Raw genomic sequence first — 20,385 nt, 5'->3', positions numbered from 1 at the left:
TTGTATGGAGTCATGTTGTATATGTATCAAGACGGGAGGCATTTCATTTCTCTGGGAAATGGAAATTTCATGGACTGTGTTAAATACTACATTTGATCAGTATTAGCTTGAGATAAGAATAGTAGGAATCTGGTTGAGGGGATGGCGCTCATATACAGTAATTACATCACAGGCGCTGAATAATTCTTCATAGAATCCTAAATAATTTGATGTTGAGCTTTGTTCAGTAGAGCATAGTTTATATTATAAGGAACTGGACTTTGTCTAAAACTGTAACAGCTGTTAATTTCCCTCTACAAGGGAATATTTTTAATTTTAAAATATCTTATTTTTGCTATATATTATTATATTATTATATCTTATCTAATATTGTCTTTTCTAAAAAGTATTTGCTTTTTTTTCATGAATGTTTTTATTCTGGCAGAATATAAAGATCATGAATTAAAATTGTATTACACATTTCCTGATTTTATTTCTTTGGAAGGTTGCTATAGATTTATCATTTTGTATTGTGAAGCCCTCTCTCCTACAGATGTTTTCAATTGTTTTCCATATATGATGGGAAATTACTTTTTCCTGGTGTTTCGGCCAGTTAATCAAGTAGTTGGGACATTAACACGAATGCCTTCTGGAATCCTATTTGTGATACCTAGGAGACTTGGAAACAGATTCCCTTTGGAATTATTTTTCATCAAATGTAATCCAAAGAAAAAGTGCTTTAATTCACTCTGTCAACATCCTAATAAATATTTTCTCTAGGATACCATAGCTCACTAATAGTTAACATGTCTCTCATTAAGTTAGGAAAATCTTGGAGGGATTCTAAAAAGTATGAAAAAGAACATTTAGTTGAGTGTTTTTTTAGCAATATATTTGAACTCATTAAAATATTTTATTTACTGTTATGAATAACTTTTTTTAAAAACACTTGACAGAAAATATTGTAAATTGTACCATGAGAATTTTCTTTTTTTGTGTGTGTGCTTTCTAAACACAAAAATCAAAGATAGATATTTTGGAAATTTAAGTAGAGAAGTATAACTTTAAGTTTTTATAAAACATTTTAAAAATTATAAATATAGGCTTTTCTTTCAAGTGATAAATATCCAAAATATTTACTTCTTGGACCTCAGAATTTGAATGTAGATATACAGATGACTGGTTTCCAGATTAAGTTTTATAGTGTTCCTCTGAATTAGACAGTATGGTTTATATTTCTTGTTTTGTAAACATTTGTGTTCCTGTTTTCTGTGGTGTGAGATGGAGGCAGGATTCTAGTCTCAAGTGTTCTAGTTACAAGTCCTGTACTTTTTTTGTGGTAGGATCACTTAAGTTTTTGGATTTTTTTTTCTTTTTTTTTAGACGTAAGGACTCACTCTGTTGCCCAGGCTGGAATGCAGTGGTATGAACATAACTCACTGCAGCCTTGAACTCCCTGGGCTCAAGTGATCCTCCTGTCTCAGTCTCCCAAGTAGCTGAGACTACAGGCGCACGCCACCATGCCTGGCTCTTTTCCAATTTCTGCATGAGAAGTTAAACTTTAGTTATTTTTTGGCCCCCCTTTTCTGGAATCCTAATAAAGGTAGTATGTCAACTGCCTTTTTATGGCAAAAGTAACCACTGATTGGTAAATCGTATCGAGACTTGAAAAACTATAAATATCTGAGGAGCAGCTTATGACTATGACATTGTTCCAAGAGACACTGGCTTCTCTGGGGCATGAGGCTTTTCAGCCGTGGTAGCTCTTGCAACCTCCTGATGTGAGTCACCACGCCTGCGCTGTCTGCTAGAGACCCCAAGAGAATGGCTCCTGCACAGCTGTGAGGACTGCTGGGTGCACACTCCTCTGGAAAACAAGGCATGATACAGCCTTGCTGGCAAGTGGGGTCTCCTGCCTTACACCCTGCACTGTCATTCCAATGCCAGGCAGTCTGTGGGGGCCTTGACAGTCTGCATGTTAGTTAGACCCGAGAAGCCCCTCCACCCCCTTGGCAGGCATTTCAGAATAAAAATAAAGACATAATGCTAAAAGACTTATCATAAAAACGAACAGCCTCTCTGTGCCACTGTTCCCGTCTTTCTCCCTAAATGTCTGCTCTGATATTTACTTCCATGTTTCTAAATAATATATTTATGTTGCTCTTTCCTGATTACCAGTTACTGACATCTGTTGACTTGCCATATGGAAGAAGAGAGTTGTTCCTTTTATACTGCTTCTAGTTTCTTGTTCCCATCCTTTCAATGCTGTTACATCCAAAGTCTAATTTCAGTCAATAGCCAGTGTCACAGCACATGGCAATGTGACAATTGCTCACTGCATAACCAAATGGATACTCTGAATATATTTCCTCATCTACAGATTTTTTTTCTCCTGGAGCAATTTTTTTTTCATGTTGCTTTGTTTTCTCTGTATATGTTTTTTATTTTCCCCTTGCATTCTGTGTCAGGTCTGTCAAGATGCCTTTTATTTTTCAAATATTCAAAAGTATCAGACCTGAGCCCAGGGAGGAGGTGCAGACTTGTAGTTGCAGCTATTTGGGAGGCCTAGGCTGGAGGATTGTTTGAGCCTAGGAGTCTGAGGTCAGAACTGGGCAACATAGCAAGACCCCGTGTCAAAAAAAGAGAAAAACTAAAGGGGAATGAAAGAACTTTTAGAACGATATCAGACCAATTATTAGTTTCTTTTTTTCTCATGGAGATGTACTTACTAGACCTCTCCATCCTCCTGCTCTTATCTGAACTGGTTTCTGCTTCCTTAAACTGCCCTTTCTCCCATGTTCTAGGACTTCCCTTGGGTTCTGACTGATTTCTTACTGTGTTTTCTGGATTTTGCTGAAGCACTTCCAAAAAGAGCTTTATATAAGAATGTGTTCATGTGAAGGAAATAAAGATCTCTTTGCAAGTCTCAAAATTTCTTTTATCTTTCATGCTTGATCTTTTTGAGCATGTAGTTTTACACTGAATTGTTTTTTCAGTGTAGAAGATATGACTTTTAGTAGAATTTAATATCGCTATTCAGAAGGCATTGTTATCATATATCATTTGTTAATAATATTCCTAGTTTTAGTCTGCTAGCAGTCATCCACATCATTTGTCAATCCTGTGATTAAACTCTGCAGTTTGGAGATAACTCCTCATGGTTCTCTTGGCATTTTGTACAGATGACTCATCTAAGAGGAGGAGGTTATATATATATATATATATATATACACACACACACACACAGAACAGATGTCTTCATTGTGGACAATCTTTTCAAGGATGTTTGTAGAGCAGGATAGGTATAGGATCTCCTTTGACAGCAGCAAGCAAGGATACTCCCTGTCTGTATAAAAGATTCGGGTTCCCTAAGCCTAGGGTTCTTCTGTGTGTGCCAGTGTCCCTGGATCCTCTTCACATCACCTTGTGAGAATCTTAGCTGAGGAACCACTACATAAAAGGAAGATACTCTGGCTAACGGTGTGGCTATGAGTTGTGAATAGTTCTTTGTCTGTGACCCAGAAATCTTCTGCCTTCTGCCAGCATTGATGAAGCTGTAGCTTTCAGGTAGGGTAAAAATCCTAGACCCCTCCTACAGTTTTTACATCTACTTTCTCTCTGAAAATGTCTTCAACCACCACCCCATAAAGTTTTCTTCTTCTTGCCATGTACTTGATTGTATATAGCATTTATTTATCTTTTTCTTGGTTTCTTTACTCATCCTAAAGACATTCTACATTGAAAATATTTTGTATATAGCAAAGCACAGTAAATATCAGGTGTCAGCAAGTTTCTAAATTATAAATAATGTTTTTTATTTGATCGAGTGGGTAATATGTTTCATATTAAATTGTTTTGCAAGGCACAGTGTATGAATAGATGAATACATGTATATACTCTTAAAATGTCGTATATTTGTACATAATTGCCCTAAAAGATTTCTCAAGGTATGTTTTCTATATTATGTGTTATCTATTTCTGTCTTCAATAATGTTTATAAAATTACCATTTGTTGGGTAAGTACTATGTGTCAGGCACCATGTAATGCTTGTGATATGGAGGATTTTCGTACTGATTCTTTCAGTAGTCCTAAGAGGAAGAGTTTTTAAAGTGTGTGTGTGTGTGTGTGTGTGTGTGTGTGTGTGTGTGTGTGTGTGTGTGATGGGGTCTCACTCTGTCACCCAGGCTGGAGTGCAGTGGCATGGTCATAGCTTACTGCAGCCTTGAACTCCTGGGCTCAAGCTTCTTGCTTCAGCCTTCCCAGTAGTTGGGACTACAGGCGCGCACTATCTCACCTGGTTTTTTGTAGAGACTGAGTCTTGCTACGTTGCCCAGGCTGGTCTTGAACTCCTGGTGTTAAGCCATTCTCTGCCTCAGCCTTCTAAAGTGCTGGGGTTACAGGTGTGAGCCACTAAGCCCAGCCAAGGAAGATGTTTTTATTGTTCACATTTTATAGAAGAAGGGATAGAAACATGGAAAGGTACATAACTTGCATAAGGTTATAAAATTGGCAAATGATAGAATTGCTATTCACTCCCAGGTCTGTTTAACTCTTCAACCCAAGCTCTTAATGTCTGTACTCTGCTATGAAATGGAGAGTAGGGAAAGGAAAAAGAAAAAAAAAAAAACAAATGGCTGTATTGTCTCATATCTGAAAGTTCTTTGGCACGGTTTAGTTTAAATTGATACTATATAGTTCTATTTTTTTCTTACTTTAAGAAAAAAATAGAGGCGGGTTCTCACCATGTTGCCCACACTGGTCTTGAAATCCTGGGTTCAAGTGGTCCTCCCACCTCAGCCTCTGAAAATGCTGGGATTACAGGCGTAAGCCACCTCACCCGGCCAGTACTGTATAGTTCTTAAATATTGATTTGACATACATAATAACAGCTTTGTTTACTATAGTTATAATGGAATTCAGTGTATAGTTCTTGCTAAAAGTAACTACATTCAGTCACAGCTTGAAAAAAAAGTACCAGACAACAGAATAAAACCATACAGGAGCTGATAATTTACACATCCAAATATCGGGAAAATCTAAGTTGAGGTTCCACAGCAACTGCAGCTCAGCCTCAGGGCAGTGAATGTTGCCATCCAAACTGGACACCGTATGTAGCTTCATGAAATAATATTCTCCATGCTCTTAGGTGCCTGATAATGGCCACTGTGGGAACAATGTGTGAATTATCAGTGACTGTTTTATCATTGTAGTTTGGGGCATTTCATTTATGTGGCTGTTTCATAGTGCAACATAGGTGTTTCAAGTGGTGATACATCTTGGTGGCATTTCAGTAGTCCTTAAATTATTAATGAATCCTGAAAAAAAGATCTGTAATGTGTAAGATTGTTTTTGTGTCCTACATCTGGTTTATAAACAAATCACATTTGCTCTCCTTCCTGCACCCACTCCCATTGGAAAAGCATAATTTTGGGAGTTCATGTTTACATTCCAAGTGCAGTTCTCAGGCAGGTTCAAGATGTTGGTTAACCTTTGAAATGTATTATGTGCTGGTGCTTAAAGGAGATAGATGACCAAGAAGTACATATTAGAGCCTCTCAAGACACAGCATCATCAATCAAATAGCCTGGCTTCATGCAGAGCTCCACCATCCACAAAGCACAGAGCACAGCTACAACTCACAGAAAAGTTTGGTGCCCTTAGTTTCTACTTCTCATAGATTCGCAAAGGAAATGTCAGTTGGGCCTTACTGCCTGCTTTGCCTTCTCTTACTATCTCTTCAGTGATTTAATATATTGTTTGACATTGTATCTTGAACCTATAACTCTTGCTTATCTTTTGTTCCTATTGATGGCATACACGTTTCTACTGTGAGTCCCTCGAATAACATGATTGAAAATATAAAATTTTTCTCCAATGTTGGACTTCCTGTCCTAATATAGATGGCTTAGTAAATTCCCAATGTGTGCACCTATGAATTATGTTGAAAAAAGTTCACAATAAAATCACCATTGTCAAATTTATGTAATAGAAAAGATCAACCTAACAAATTATATGTATACATAAATTATACATATAAACCTCTAAGAAATAGATTAAATACATTTTACTTAGTTGCATTTGGGGGACATATTACCACAGAGATTCCTAGGCATGATTTTACTTTAATTAGCAAAACATTTACAGAGCTTCTACTAGGTGCCAAAGACTATGCCTCCATCATTGTGTTTGGAGAATCTGAGGATCTCTTAACTGTTCTAATCTGGCTAATAAGTCCGTTGATCTCAGTCAGGTATCTTTATCGTTATTCAAATGATTTTGAAAAGCCAACTTTTAACTATTAATAATAGTGAACTCTTTAATGAAAAGACAGTGGCTGAGATTATAAATGAAGGTAGATTCTTGGGTGGCTTTTCATTTATTTTTGTGAACTACCACGTTTATTCCACATGCACCTTTTTGAGTACTGATTATCCCATTTGAACACCTATCTAATCATTGGTTTGTAAGCTAAGAATAGTATAACTTCAGTAAACTGACATGTGTAAACACCAGCAAACTTATTGAATTTCTGCAACACATTGGAGCAATTTGTACAAAATATTGCCTTTGTCAAAGGAAGCATAGGAGGATGGGGGCTGAGTACTTTGTTACTTTAGCTTGTCCTTTTGTTTGGTCCTTCATGCACAGAAGTAAACAAAAGTGGTCCATTATGGCTAAGACCTTCATACCTTTACAGATACCTCTAAATAATCAGTCGATTGGCTTAGGGTAACTTTATGTGAAATTTTACGGGATGAAGGCTGTAAAATCTGGAACTATACCACTGCCTGTTCCTTTTGACAAGCTGTGTTAGCAGGAATCAAGAACTGAGAAATATGACTTTGAAGCTTTTGGTAATGGTTATGGTTTATAATCGTTTCAACTGTTTTGAGTAGGAAGCTGTTTTCAGACATGCATTTCCAATGTCATGTATATTTGTTTATCAATACATTGTAACAATGGAGTAATATGTAATTACTTCCTAAAATATACATGAAAAGAAATGAAAAATGACCAGATAAGAAAATTCGCATAAAGATAAGTTTTTTCTTTGTTTTTTTGTTTTCTTTCCTTATCGCAGTAGTATATCTTATTCACCTTCTGGGATACACTATCTCATGAGCCTCTTGTTTTCAATTTTAGCTTTTTACAACACACACTGATCCTATCATTAAAGGTCATCCTTCTTAGAGGAAACAGTTACCAAGATCATAATGCCTATTAGACTCCCATTTTATCCAGTTTCCTTTCACATTGTAGCAAGAAACCTAACACAGAGTGTACTTTTCTTTGTGTTGGCTGCCTCTAGGATGAGGATGGGACAGAAGAGGATAACAGTCGTGTTGAACCTGTTGGACATGCTGACACGGGTTTGGAGCATATACCCAACTTTTCTCTGGAGTAAGTTACTGATGGTTTCAACTAAATTTGCAGTATACATGTAGCATCATTAATTGCAGCAAGTATTCTGAAAGCATATGGCATGAGGAATGTTTGTGCTTAGTTAAAAACATGCCGTGCATTGATTTGTTTTTCTAAAGAACATCTTTCATCTCTTGAGTTAATTATGTAATGTAAGCAGTATAGCATGGAAGTTCATGTGTACCTGTCCTGAGTTTCATGCCCTGGCAAATACTATTGAATTATAATATAAAATAGTATTTGATTGAAGATTTTTGTCATGTTAACAACACTGTAAACACCGTAACTCTTTTCAGATTGCTTTGTGTGTCAATATTTTGATCATGTGTTTGTTCTTCACTTTGCTAAATTAAAAAAATTTGCGGACATACTTGAAAAACTAGTTAGATCATGTTAGCATTAATTATTATAGTGCGTATATATATATGTATTTATTGTTGTTTGAAGAAATAGAATCTCTCAAGATATTTAATGAAAAAGAGAGGTCCTAGGTTAGGGACCTTGAAAATGATTTTAAGTGTAAAAGGACAAAGAAAAATTTCCTATTTGTTCCACAGTGTTCTGATTATTTTAAATATTGACATGTGTAAATGGTAGGCATTCTCAGGACTTCTTTCCTTGGTAGCTTAGAGCAGGGAGGGCAGTCATTTTGGATTTTTTTCTTTGACTTTGGGCAAAAGTTGGGGATATAGACATTGACATTTATGTACTTAATTCTGTCTTCTCTTGGTCTTCCAAGAGAAGTGAGTTTAAGCAGGCACTAGAGTCAGATGCTGTTTGAATGTATGGCAGCCAGCACGCTGAGTATTAACATTTAGTAAAGTACTTGCCATGCCATAGTTCTATTTAGACTGTGGGATAAAATCAGTTTATTGAAGTTATGCTATTCTTAGCTTACAAACCAATGATTAGATAGGTGTTCAAATGGGATAATCAGTATCCAAAATAGAATTTTATGAAATCTGGTAAAAAAAAAAAAAGTAATAAAAAATCCATTTAACCATTTGGCAGTATGGCAGAATTTTTATGTTGTCTTAATTAGTGCATGTGATTAAATCTGTGCACGTATTTTCAATTTTGATTTGCTTGATATTCCTGTCTTTATGCAGGACATTCATAGTACATAGGATAACTTCAGGTTCTTATATTAGAAACATAATTGAAAAATTGGCATTTTCCATCACATAAAATTATATTGTGATCTTTGTGAAATTCATTGGTAATAATTGATTGTTTTCCAGCTGGCTTAAAATAGATGTTTAATTGAAGTAGTGTTTCCAAATATTGGTTGTTAGGTAAATACTGCTTAGACTTCTGATGTAATATGTATATATGAAAAAATCTACAAAGAAAGCAAAATCTCATTTAAATAGTTTAGAAAATTACATTGTCTATATGAATTTTCATTAAACTCAGGCTTTATTTTATTAATAGTAAAGATTCATAGACTTGACAAATCCATACATTATGTAAGGTTATGTTCCTTATGCAGAATACTTTTGTAATAGAAGTAAATTCATGTTATGTCATATAATATAAATAGTTTCATAGCTGTAGTCCCAGCTACTCAGAATACTGAGGCGAGAAGATTGCTTGAGCACAAGAGTTCTAGGCCAGCCTGAGCAACACAGCAAGACTCCCTTTCTAAAAAGAAAATTAATTTCGAGCAATTTTATGAAAATTATTTGATTTGTAGTAGATGCCTGTTGGCTTTGAGAAAGGAGTTTTGTAAGCTGCACTTGTAGCACTCTTATAGCGGTTTAGGAAATAGTGACTTTGAATTGTCATGAAGTAGTGAGCAGTAAGGACAATGGTGATCTCCCTTGGACTGTCACTTACAGGAGTGAAAACTTTGGTCTCATTGGATTATTGGAAGGATTAATGATGTGACATATAAAAGAGCACTTTGTAAATTAGAAAGTGTTCTGTAGCTGCAACATCTTTATTCAGTTAATCTTTAGAGTCCTTGACGTGAGTGTTGGGATGGAAGAGTTTCGGTGTAAGTCTAAAGATTTGACTTGAAAGACATAAACTTGTATTACACAGAAGAATAGGGTCGGTCCAAGAGAAATGTTCTGTGTCATTTTAATGTAGTTATCTCTGATGATTGCTCTCCCTCCATGCCATCAGACTAGTGTTCAGGTATGTAGTTTTTAATGTTGCCTTCATCACCATGCTTATATTCCAGAATATGTATATATATGCCTATGCACTTGGTGGGATTTTTGTTCTGTTCTCTTTTGTTGTTTATTGTGTGTCTGTGTTGTTGCAGTTTTTTGTTTTGTTTTGTTTTGGTTTCGGTTTGTTTACAGTACACGTTCATGCTCCCTCATTCATCATTGTCTCACAGTGATATGGTAAAGCTCGTAGAAGTCCCCAACGATGGAGGGCCTCTGGGAATCCATGTAGTGCCTTTCAGTGCTCGAGGCGGCAGGTAACGTATCTTGGAGGTTTTTAATTGAATCATAATGTAGAGTGTTTTATCTTCATTTATGCTCAGATAGAGAGTGGTGTTGACTTAGCATATGCTTAATAGGAAACATTCTCATTTGGAGGCAACTGCTCCTTCATTCCTATATATATGTCATAATCACAGAAAGCACTTAGCCTGATGAAGAGAGGTTTTGCTGGAACGTGAAGAAACTGCATTTGAATTATCCTAATAAATTTATTGTTCATCACACTCAAGCAAACATTTTACTTTGCTGTAAATTGATGATGGACTTTCAAGTCAGAACTCCAGATGAATTTGCAACGTTAAGGAGAGCTTAAAAGCAGTTTTTTTGGGAAAGCTTAATGCAATAAAAATTATCTAGATGACTTAAATTTGATTTAAGCTTTAAATTTGTGTGTATTTAGTTCTTCAATTTTAGGAGTTTTTTATTATTAAAAACCTTTAATATGAAATTTTAAAAAATTAGGCAAGCCATAGATTTCTGAACCTTGAGTCTAAAAATCATGTACTGTTTGTTAATCTCAACTTCATTACTTTACAGAACATGCATCCTTAAAAACTTCAAATGTTATGTCAGTTTCCTTGATTCTGTTCCTTTTTATGTGTGAAAGGACTGTTGTGATATTTTTGGTTTTAATGTATTCAAATAGTATGAATTGATTTTCCAACAAAGGCTTGGCAGACCTCTGTCACAGACAAGTGAGGTGCACCGCATCCTTTCCCATGAGTCTGAACTTGTGCATGTTTAACTTGTTTAATTTAATTGCATCTTCTCTTACTTGCTCTCTAATGAACTATTTTGGCTTTTTAATTTTTAACTTATTTCTTTTATTGCTATCACCTTATTTTTTTTCTTTTTATTTTAACTTTCTTTACATGGTGAGAAAAAGTGGGGAAGTTGGAGGGTAGACTTATAGCAGTGACTGAGACCGTAGAACATAGTTTAAACTGTTGTCAAGTAATTACAGGCATCTAGGGTGTTGTAGAAGATAGATGTGTGGGATTAAACTATGCATTTTATTTTTTTAAATGAGTATTTGAACAATGGTAGTACTTTCTTGTTACTTGTAAGTAACTGTGGTGAGTTCAGATTTCATCTCTCATGGTTCATGCAATGTTCTAAAGCTGAAACTTGACTTAGAACTCTGCTGGAGTATGAATGAGGCTTGAATGGTAGTGTTACATAACAAGGTATAACATTCACCTTGAATTTTCAAGTGGTGTTATATTCATACAGTTGTGGCTGCTTTTACTTTTTAATTCTCTTTAAAATTCTTTTTTTTTTAACTTTAGAGAAGCATTAAAATTTCTTCAAATAACTTATAGTTAAACAATATTATTTTCAACATGGCCTTGCCTTTATTTCGTGTAAGAAATTGAGTTCTAAATTACCTCAAAAGTTAAATTTTGTTTTCATTTCTTTCTGGAGTAGGAAAAAAAAGATAAGGTAAAATGCATGGATTATAGCTTCCCAATATGCATATGCCTTAAAATGCTTGTGAAGCATAATTCATCACAAATGAGATTTAATTGTGTCTGTACCAGCTTTGAGCCAGCATTTCAATTACATGTTACTATATTTTCTGTCGTTTATTGCGTATTTTCTACCTCACTGTGAAAGGATATTAGGGTAAAGTGAACAGATGAAAAGCCTAAAGCAAATGGAGAGTAAGATGGAAAAATAAACTTACTATCTAGATTAAGTCAAAGGAAGGCATTTCACAAAATCCACCACAGTTTCTGGTTACCATGGCATTTAGTTTTGATACACCAAACAGATTCAAGAAAACAAGTATGTCTTTGCAGAACTAGAAGTTCTTTTATAGCTGAGTCATTTTTAAGCCCTATTAGTTTGGCACTTAATGAAGAAAGTCGTGCACAGAGATTTTCAAAGAGACAAAGAGATTTAAGAAAAACAGATTCTTTATAACCTCTTCTTAGGCATCACCAATTTTCATATGGAAGCAGAACAGAAATAGTTTGTGATTCTCCAATACCTGTGTTACATGGTTAAGCTTCTTTGTGGAATTGATAGTCATGGTTCCTCACAGATGGGTTAACAATGGGAGAGAAAAAGTAGGCGGTCTGTTCAGATTGACAGATACAAATCTCCAAGAACTCAGAGATCCCCACCTTCCTCATTCTCAGAAATGCTCAGAAATGGATTCCTGTTACTTCATAAGAAACCTTTCCAAGCATTTCTGTTGTGACAATCCCTGTGTTAGGTGCTAGGAAACAAAGATGAACGGAATATGTTCTTCCTCCAGAGATTTGCAGTCTAGATGGAGTGATAGCCAAGAAATCACACAATTACAATTATGTGATAAATGTTGATATAGTTATATAATAGGTGCTCTGTGAGCTGATAGGGGAAGAATGGTCTGAATTAGGCAACTGAAAATGGCTTGTTGCGGAAGATGATTTTAAATGTGATGATAGCTTGTAAAGGTAGCTGTGTCAACTTCATGGTGGCTTGTGCAAGAGTAAATTAAGCAATGTAGTGTAGCAGGAAGGAAGAAATTAAGTGAAGTTAAGAAATTGCACATATATCTAGTAGGAATACAATAATATATATTCATGATATGTAAGTAGAAATTTCCAAGATAACTTCCCTTATATAAAATTCCAGTCATTCTTGGGCCTTCTCAATTTTGGAGGATAACTAATTGAATAACAGTTACTGAATACTTACTTTTATAAAAGTTACAAATACATGTCAGTATTGCTTTCTCATTTAGATTTTCAAAGTCAGAGCGTCTAACGAATAATGCAGAATACCAATTGTATATTTTGAAGAGAAGGAACACAACCCAGACTACCTCAAATATCAAATTTCATTAAGGAAAATAGTAATGTAAGCTTGTGAAGTTAATGTTAGAGAGATTTTTACAGCCATTTAGATCTTATTGTGACCTGATGTGTGATGAAGTTTTTTTTGTTGTTGTTGGTTTTTTTGTGTTTGTTTTTTGGTTTTTTTTTGAGATGGAGTCTCACTCTGTCACACAGGCTGGAGATCCTGGCTCACTGCAACCTCCGCTTCCCGGGTTCAAGCAATTCTCCTGCATCAGCCTTCCTAGAAGCTGGGACTACAGGCATGTGCTACCATGCCTGGCTAGTTTTTGAATTTTTAGCAGAGACAGGGTTTCACCACGTTGGCCAGGTTGATCTGGAACACTTGATCTCAAGTGATCCGCCCGCCTCAGCCTCCCAAAGTGCTGGGATTACAGGCGTGAGCCACCATGGCTGGCTTAAGTTTTTTAAAATAAGAATCTTGCACTGCTTACTTTCAAAGCTATTTTCTAGACTAGGTTGAATGTTTTTCAATCAGGGGCATTAATGACAATTAGCTCATCCTCCAACCCCTGTCTTAGTTGACTACCTGCTGATATTTAGAAATAGAGACGAATAGGTAGAGAGACAATATTATCTTCCCCATGATGATGTTTTTCTTGAGTTATTTCCTTGTATATGTTATTCAAAAATAAAGTTAACTGATCCTCATCTATAACTATTCATTCACGGTTTCATTACTTCGGTGATTTCTTTTTTTAAATTATTTTCTTAGTAGAAAAACATTTACCTAAAATGTTTCATTACCTTGGAATCAATTTTTATTTCATCCATATCATTTCATTTCCTCCTGATTTAAATGAGAACCATCGGCTGGGCGCAGTGGCTCACGCCTGTAATCCTAGCACTTTGGGAGGTCTAGCAGGTGGAGCACTTCAGGTCAAGAGTTCAAGACCAGCCTGGCCAACATGATGAAACCCCGTCTCTATGAAAAATACAAAAATTAGCTGGGCATTGATGGCAGGTGCCTGTAATCCCAGCTACATGGGAGGCTGAGGCACGAGAATTGCTTGAACCCAGGAGATAGAGTTTGCAGTGAGCCGAGATCACACCACTGCACTCCAGCCTAGGTGACAGAGTGAGACTCTGTCTCAAAAACGAATAGGAAACATAATCTCTTTATTTAAACCACAAATGCCACTATTTTCAGGAAGGTTATGCCAAATAATTGTGATTACCTTTGGCAGAAGAACCTTGCTTTTTTTTTTTTTTTTTCTTTTTTAATATTTCTAGAACCTGGTTGTAGGTATTGGTCTACAGGACCATAGGTACTGCTTAGTGAAGCGTAATCAGCACAGGAGCAAATGAACCCAAGACTATCCATATTAGGTATGGTGTTACTATATTAACAAAGAAACGGTAATGATACATCCTGGCCTGGGTGGTGGTTAAGAAGTATTTCTGATACTTTCTCATGAAATAGATATATGATTATGATATAATGTTAAGTATATAAAAAGCAACATATAAAATTGTGTGCTAAAATAGGGACTGGACCTATGAAATGATAAGATTTTGTGTTTGAGGCTGGACATGATGGCTCATTCATGTAATCCCAGTACTTTTGGAGGCTGAAGTGGAAGGATCACTTGAAGCCAGGAGTTCAAGTCCAGTCTTGGCAACATGGCAAAACCTTGTCTCTGCAAAAAACACAAAAGTTAGCCGAGTGTGCTGGCACACACCTATGGTCCCAGCCACTTGGGAGGCTGAGGTAGGAGGATCACTTGAATCTGGGAGTTTGGGGCTGCAGTGAGCCATGATCATGCCACTGTACTCCAGCTTGGCATGGCAGAGTGAGAGCCTGTCTTAAACAAACAAAAACAAAATAAGGCCGGTCATGGTGGCTCATGCCTGTAATCCCAGACCTTTGGGAGGCCAAGGTGGGCAGATCACCTGAGGTCAGGAGTGCGAGACCAGCCTGGCCAACATGGTGAAACCCTATGTATACTAAAAATACAAACATTAGCCAGGTGTGGTGATGGGTACCTGTTGTCCCACCTACTCTGGAGGCTGAGGCATAGGCCAGGCGCGGTGGCTCACACCTTAATCCTAGCACTTTGGGAGGCTGAGGCGGGCAGATCATGAAGTCAAAAGATCGAGTCCATCCTGGCCAACATGGTGAAGCCCCGTCTTTACTAAAAATAAAAAATTAGCTGGGCGTGGTGGTGTGCGCCTGTAATCCCAGCCACTCAGAAGGCTGAGGCAGGAGAATTGCTTGAACCCAGGAGGTGGAGGTTGCAGTGAGCTGAGATCGCGCCACTGCACTCTAGCCCAGGTGACAGAGCAAGACTGTCTCAAAAAAAAAAAAAATTACTACTATTCTTACTTGGGCTTTATAGTCTAACTTAAAGTAGATACTCTAAATCTTTTCCCCTATGGAAAACAATTATGGCTAAAACATTTTAAATTGATTAATTAAGTAGAAACTGGGTCTCGCTTTGTTGCCTAGGCTGGTCTCAAACTCTTGGCCTCAAGTGATCCTGCTACCCTGGCCTCCCATAGTGCTGGGATTACAGGTGTGAGCGGCTGTACCCGGCCTAAAGTTTTCTTCTCTGGATCTTTTTTTTTTCCTTTTGAGACAGCTTCTCACTCTGTTGCCCGGGCTAGAGAGTAGTGGCTCACTGCAGCTTCAACCTGCCGGGCTTAGGTGATTTTTCCACCTCAGCCTCCCAAGCAGCTGGGACTACAGGCAAGTGCCTCCATGCCCGGCTAATTTTTAATATTTTTTGTGGACATGGGGTTTCCCAATGTTGCCCAGTCTCGTCTCAAACTCTTGGGCTCAAGTGATCTGCCAGCTTTGTCCTCCCAAAGTGCATGGATTACGGGCATGAGCCACCTTGCCTGGCCCGGATCTTTTCTATAATGGACATTTCTCACTTATTTACATCTACCTTTATTCTTAAGTCTGTGGCACTTAAATTTGTTTCACATTACTTTTCCTTGTGAAAATAGTAATTGTATGTTGGTGTTTATATACACTTTTTTTTTTTTTTTAAGATCTAGTATCTACTAGTTAGCATTTTTGGTGCCTTTGATATCTCAGATCAAAGATTCACAACTTTCTGTAAAGGGTCAGATAATCAGTATTTTAGGCATCATGGCCCAGAAAATCTGCCGTTGTAGCATGAAAGCAACCATTGACAAGATATAAACAAAGCTTCATTTACAAAAACAGATTGCTGGCTGAATTGACTCATAGGCTGCAGTTGTCAGCCCTTGCCCTAGGGAACCAAACAAATAAAAATGGCTGCCATGATGGTTTTACATTCTAGTATTTTTCATGTCTAAAACTTCTTCACCTCTGTTTTCTATTCATATCTTTGGGGGACAAGAGTGTACAGGATTTTGATTTCCACTTACTGTTTGATAAGAAAGCCTCTTTTGTTGTAACTACATATTAATTCCCAGCAGTGCATGTCCTTGATTCTCAGGAAGAAGGGAAGTTGAAAAAAACCATATAAGCCCATTTACCGTACTCTCATTAGTAGTATGTACTCACAGAACAATCCTTCTTAACATCTACTTGTCAATCATAAGACTTAAGGAAAAATCTAAAGTTTCACAGTTAGAAAATCAGGCCCTGTGAAGATGGTGGTGAGGGAAATGAAGGGACTCTGGGTGTGGGTCTGGCTTTCTGCTACTGACTCATGTTGGCACATATCTTATTTATTAATTTATTCTCAACTTACTTTTTACAGATTTGCCATCATTTGATTTGTCTGATTAACTTTGATTTTTATCCCAAATAATTTTTTTCATCTGTTTATCTTCAATACAATATTCAGAATATCAGGTGAAGTGTCAACATCCTTTGGAAAAAGCTTCTTCAATTTCTGTGTTAAAGTTTATTTTTATGACTTTTCCCCTCTTTATTTATTTGCTTAGTTACATTATTGTCCATAAATTCCATCATGAAGCTGAAAAATGAAATCACATCTCTAAGAGAATATTTTTTATTTTTAAAATTGATTTATTCTTTTTTTTACTTTCTTTCTTTCTTTATATTTTTTGAGACAGGGTCTCACTCTGTCACCCAGGCTGGAGTACGGTGGCAGGATCTCCAGGCTCAAGTGATCCTCCCACCTCAGCCTCCCTAGTAGCTGCGACCACAGGCACACACCACTATGCCTGGCTAATTTTTTGTATTTTTGGTAAAGGTGGGGTCTCCCCATGTTGCCTAGGCTGATCTGGAACTCCTGAGCTCAAGTGATCCACCCACTTCGGCCTCCCGAAGTGCTGGGATTACAGGTGTGAGCCATCACTTCTGGCCACTAGGAGAATATTTTTAATGTTTTGCGTTTTTGAGTTGAAATAAAAGTGACCCTGTTGGAAAATATGTATTTCATAAGTATTATTATTTGCATTCTATTTAAACCTGAATATAGATTAATTAGAAGGTGGTTAAAATAATCTATATGCAGATTGTATTTTGTAATTAATCTATATTCAGAAAATCACTGAAATATAAAAGTTTGTTTTTTACATCCTGCATTCATGTCTTGAATAATTTGCCCCTCAAATATAAACTGATGTTTCTCTGTCTACAAGACTAGTAGTCAAACATCTTTGGATGGTCTTGAGACATACCATATTCATCCATTTAATTCAGCAGAATCTGAGCTTCACTCTCCCCTCAACTAAGATTTACATGATTATAATTATATTGTTTGTCATTTTTATCCCTTCCTGTCTGAACAAAAACTGTATGGAATCAACACCACCGAGCTCTGTGGGAAAAAAGAAAAACCTTCTCCCTTCGCTCTGCTGGAAGCTGGAGGGCGCTAGGCCCCGGTGCAGTAGTGCATAGAATTCTAGCTTTTTTCCTCCTTTCTCTGTATATTGGGCTCAGAGAGTACACTGTGTCTCTATGTGAATATGGACAGTTAGCATTTACCAACATGTATCTGTCTACTTTCTCTTGTTTAAAAGAAGAAAAAAAAAAACTAAAAAAAAAATGAGGTTATAGAAGGTCAGCAAAGGGTGGGTTTGAGATGTTTGGGTGGGTTAAGTGGGCATTTTGACAACATGGCTTCTCCTTTGGCATGTTTAATTGTGATATTTGACAGACATCCTTGCAGTTTAAGATGACACTTTTAAAATAAATTCTGTCCTAATGATGACTTGAGCCCTGCCACTCAATGGGGAGTCAGCAGAACCTGTAGGATCTTATTTGGAATTGACATTCCCTATTGTAATTTTGTTCCTGTATATTTTTAAATTTTCTTTTTGTTTTGCTGGAAAGGAAAGATGATGCTCAGTTTTAAACGTTAAAAGTGTACAAGTTGCTTTGTTACAATAAAACTAAATGTGTACACACACAAAAAAAACTATATTGTTTGCTATACCCTTTTGTTCATCTAAGATATTCTTTATCATTTTTTGCTCTATTATGTATTGAAAATGCAATTTATTTTCCCCAGATTTGGAGTTGGGAATTTTGTATTACCTCTCTGTGTCAGTCAGTGACTGACTTGACCTTATGTTGTCCTTGTTTTATTGGCACGGGGATTGTCAGGACTGGGGAAGGATACCTTGCTCAGTATTTTTTACGTAGTGTGGCCTTGGGCAAGTTAGCCTCACTTAGCCCTACTCCTTACATATGAAGGATAGGAATCATGACTTTTGTATGGTTTAAATAAGAAAATATATGTAAATCATTTAGCAAGGTCCTTGGCAGTGGCAGCTAATAAGAATGATCAAATCATGAGAAGAGATTTTATACTCAATTTATCTTTTGTTATGTGCCTTGAAATTCCCTCCAGTGGTGCTTGGTATTCTGGTGCTTGGTATTCTAGGTAGGTAGCGATTAGTCTACGCAATCAGAGAAAGTGATCATTTTCCTCTTATGTCATGAATCTGGGAGAAAATTTACTATTATATCGTAAAATTGAGAATCCCAATACACATTTGTTTAGTTAATTGGGTACATATGCTAATGAAGAATTACAGTCAATTTGAGCTTCACAAACTAGCTGAGAATAAATATGCTCTTGAACTTTTGAGTACTCAATTTTAATTTAATAACTTTTGAAAAAAACGCAATTTAACTTTATTTGCTGAATCAATAGTCTTTTGTCTGAAAGTTTTCAATTGTGCATTCTCAGCCGCAGACTCATTTGTTATAATAAAGAACTATAACATACATACGCATTGGTTTTAGAGAGACAAGTTGCAGTTTACACTTACATGAATCATGTCTCTTTATATATAGCAATATGACATCTGTGATTTCTGCTGTAATCTAAAGGAATTCTCCATTTTTATTTACCTTTTTGGCCTGATTTATCTCATTCATTGAAGTTTTTCTAAAAAAAAAATTAAGATTTAAAGTTTTAACTTGGCATTCCTTTAAACTTTCTCCTTTTGGTGTCCATGCTTTCAGTGGCAGTACTTTCTGGGCTCATGTAGGTAGTTGCTGGCCCCCCATGGGCTGTACTCAGGGAGCTGAGCGGTTCTTGTTGATGAGACCCTATTCTGCCCACTCATATTCTGCCTTCCCTACCGTTGTGATGTTTATACTGTGTCAACCTTTATTAAGATGAATTATAATCATTTCCATACAGCTGGGTGGCAGTTGTGGTAGTTTACATTATCAACGCAAAACTCAGACTTACTCAGCCAATTTGGATGTCAATAAAACATTTGTTATTTATTTTCAGTTTTATCATTGGTTGTAATTTATACTTAGAATTGAAAATGTTAACATGTGTGACTACGTTTGTTTTAATTAAGTGTATAATTAGGCTAATGAACCTTGTAAAAATGTAGTGGTGCAATCCTTAATATAATCTAAGTAGTTAAATTCTAATTATGCATCCAAAATCATGTACAAAGATGCAGCATTTCAATGGCTCGCTTTGTGCTACTGTACCCTTGCTTGTCTTTTTTTTTTTTTTTTTTAAGAAACATTGTTCAAAAACGAAGTCTTGAAAGAAATATGCGTGTAACATACTTTTGTATTAGGAAAATTATTCAGAAGTGATATTTGTATGCAGCGGATCTAGTGCTTTCTTCTTTTCAAATTTTGAAGAAAATATAGGAGACTAGAAGAGGAATAGATTTGGGGATGTTTCAGCTCCATCAGGAAAAATCCATTTGCTTGAAAAGCATAAAGCCAAGTAGGGTTTATCTTAGATTCATAAGGAAGGTAGAGGAGGTTCTGTTTCACATAACCCTAAACCCTATAATCATTTCTTCTTAAATCTGCGCCACCCCACTAATAAATGCCCAACTCTTTTCTCTTATGTCTTTTGTCCTAGCATAACAAATCTGGGGTTGTTCTGCTCTTGGAACCATTCCCCAAACAGAGCTTACTCCAATGCCTCCTTTCCTGACACCTACCTCTTTTATTTTTTGCAAAGTGGTTTCTTCTTAGGATGGAACATGGTTGACCCAATAAGGAATTCTGGTATTAGCTGCCAAGAAGGAACACTGTTCTCTCTGCCAGCACACTGACGTGCCAAAATGTTTAGAACTTCATTTGCTTTGATTACTTTCTCTAATAAAACTGTTGCAGCAGCCATACCATAGGCAGTTGGTTCTTTATTACTTTAGAACAAATTCTGATTTCTAGTTGAGTTTGCAAAATATATCCCTAAAATTTGTTTTTAATTATATTGTTTGATACAGCTTTAAGTTGCAAATGAGGGCTATGGAAATGTATCTGCTCGCGAGCACA

General features: G+C 36.4%; 1 protein-coding gene across 27 annotated transcripts in view; it reads left to right on the top strand.

The window, feature by feature from the left end:
- The window catches only part of PARD3 (par-3 family cell polarity regulator), a 708,800-nt gene that overhangs the window by 407,418 nt on the left and 280,997 nt on the right, over positions 1-20,385 (top strand). For all 27 annotated transcript variants that reach the window (XM_001145290.7, XM_001144818.7, XM_001144902.7 and 24 more), the window contains 2 exons: positions 7,290-7,381; positions 9,753-9,836. In XM_001145290.7, the coding sequence (XP_001145290.6) occupies positions 7,290-7,381; positions 9,753-9,836 (176 nt within the window). The remainder of the gene's footprint in view (positions 1-7,289; positions 7,382-9,752; positions 9,837-20,385) is intronic.

The sequence above is a fragment of the Pan troglodytes genome, chromosome 8 (genome assembly GCF_028858775.2).
Source record: "Pan troglodytes isolate AG18354 chromosome 8, NHGRI_mPanTro3-v2.0_pri, whole genome shotgun sequence".
Taxonomy (NCBI): Eukaryota; Metazoa; Chordata; class Mammalia; order Primates; family Hominidae; genus Pan; species Pan troglodytes.
This window is presented reverse-complemented; position numbering and strand designations above follow the sequence as displayed.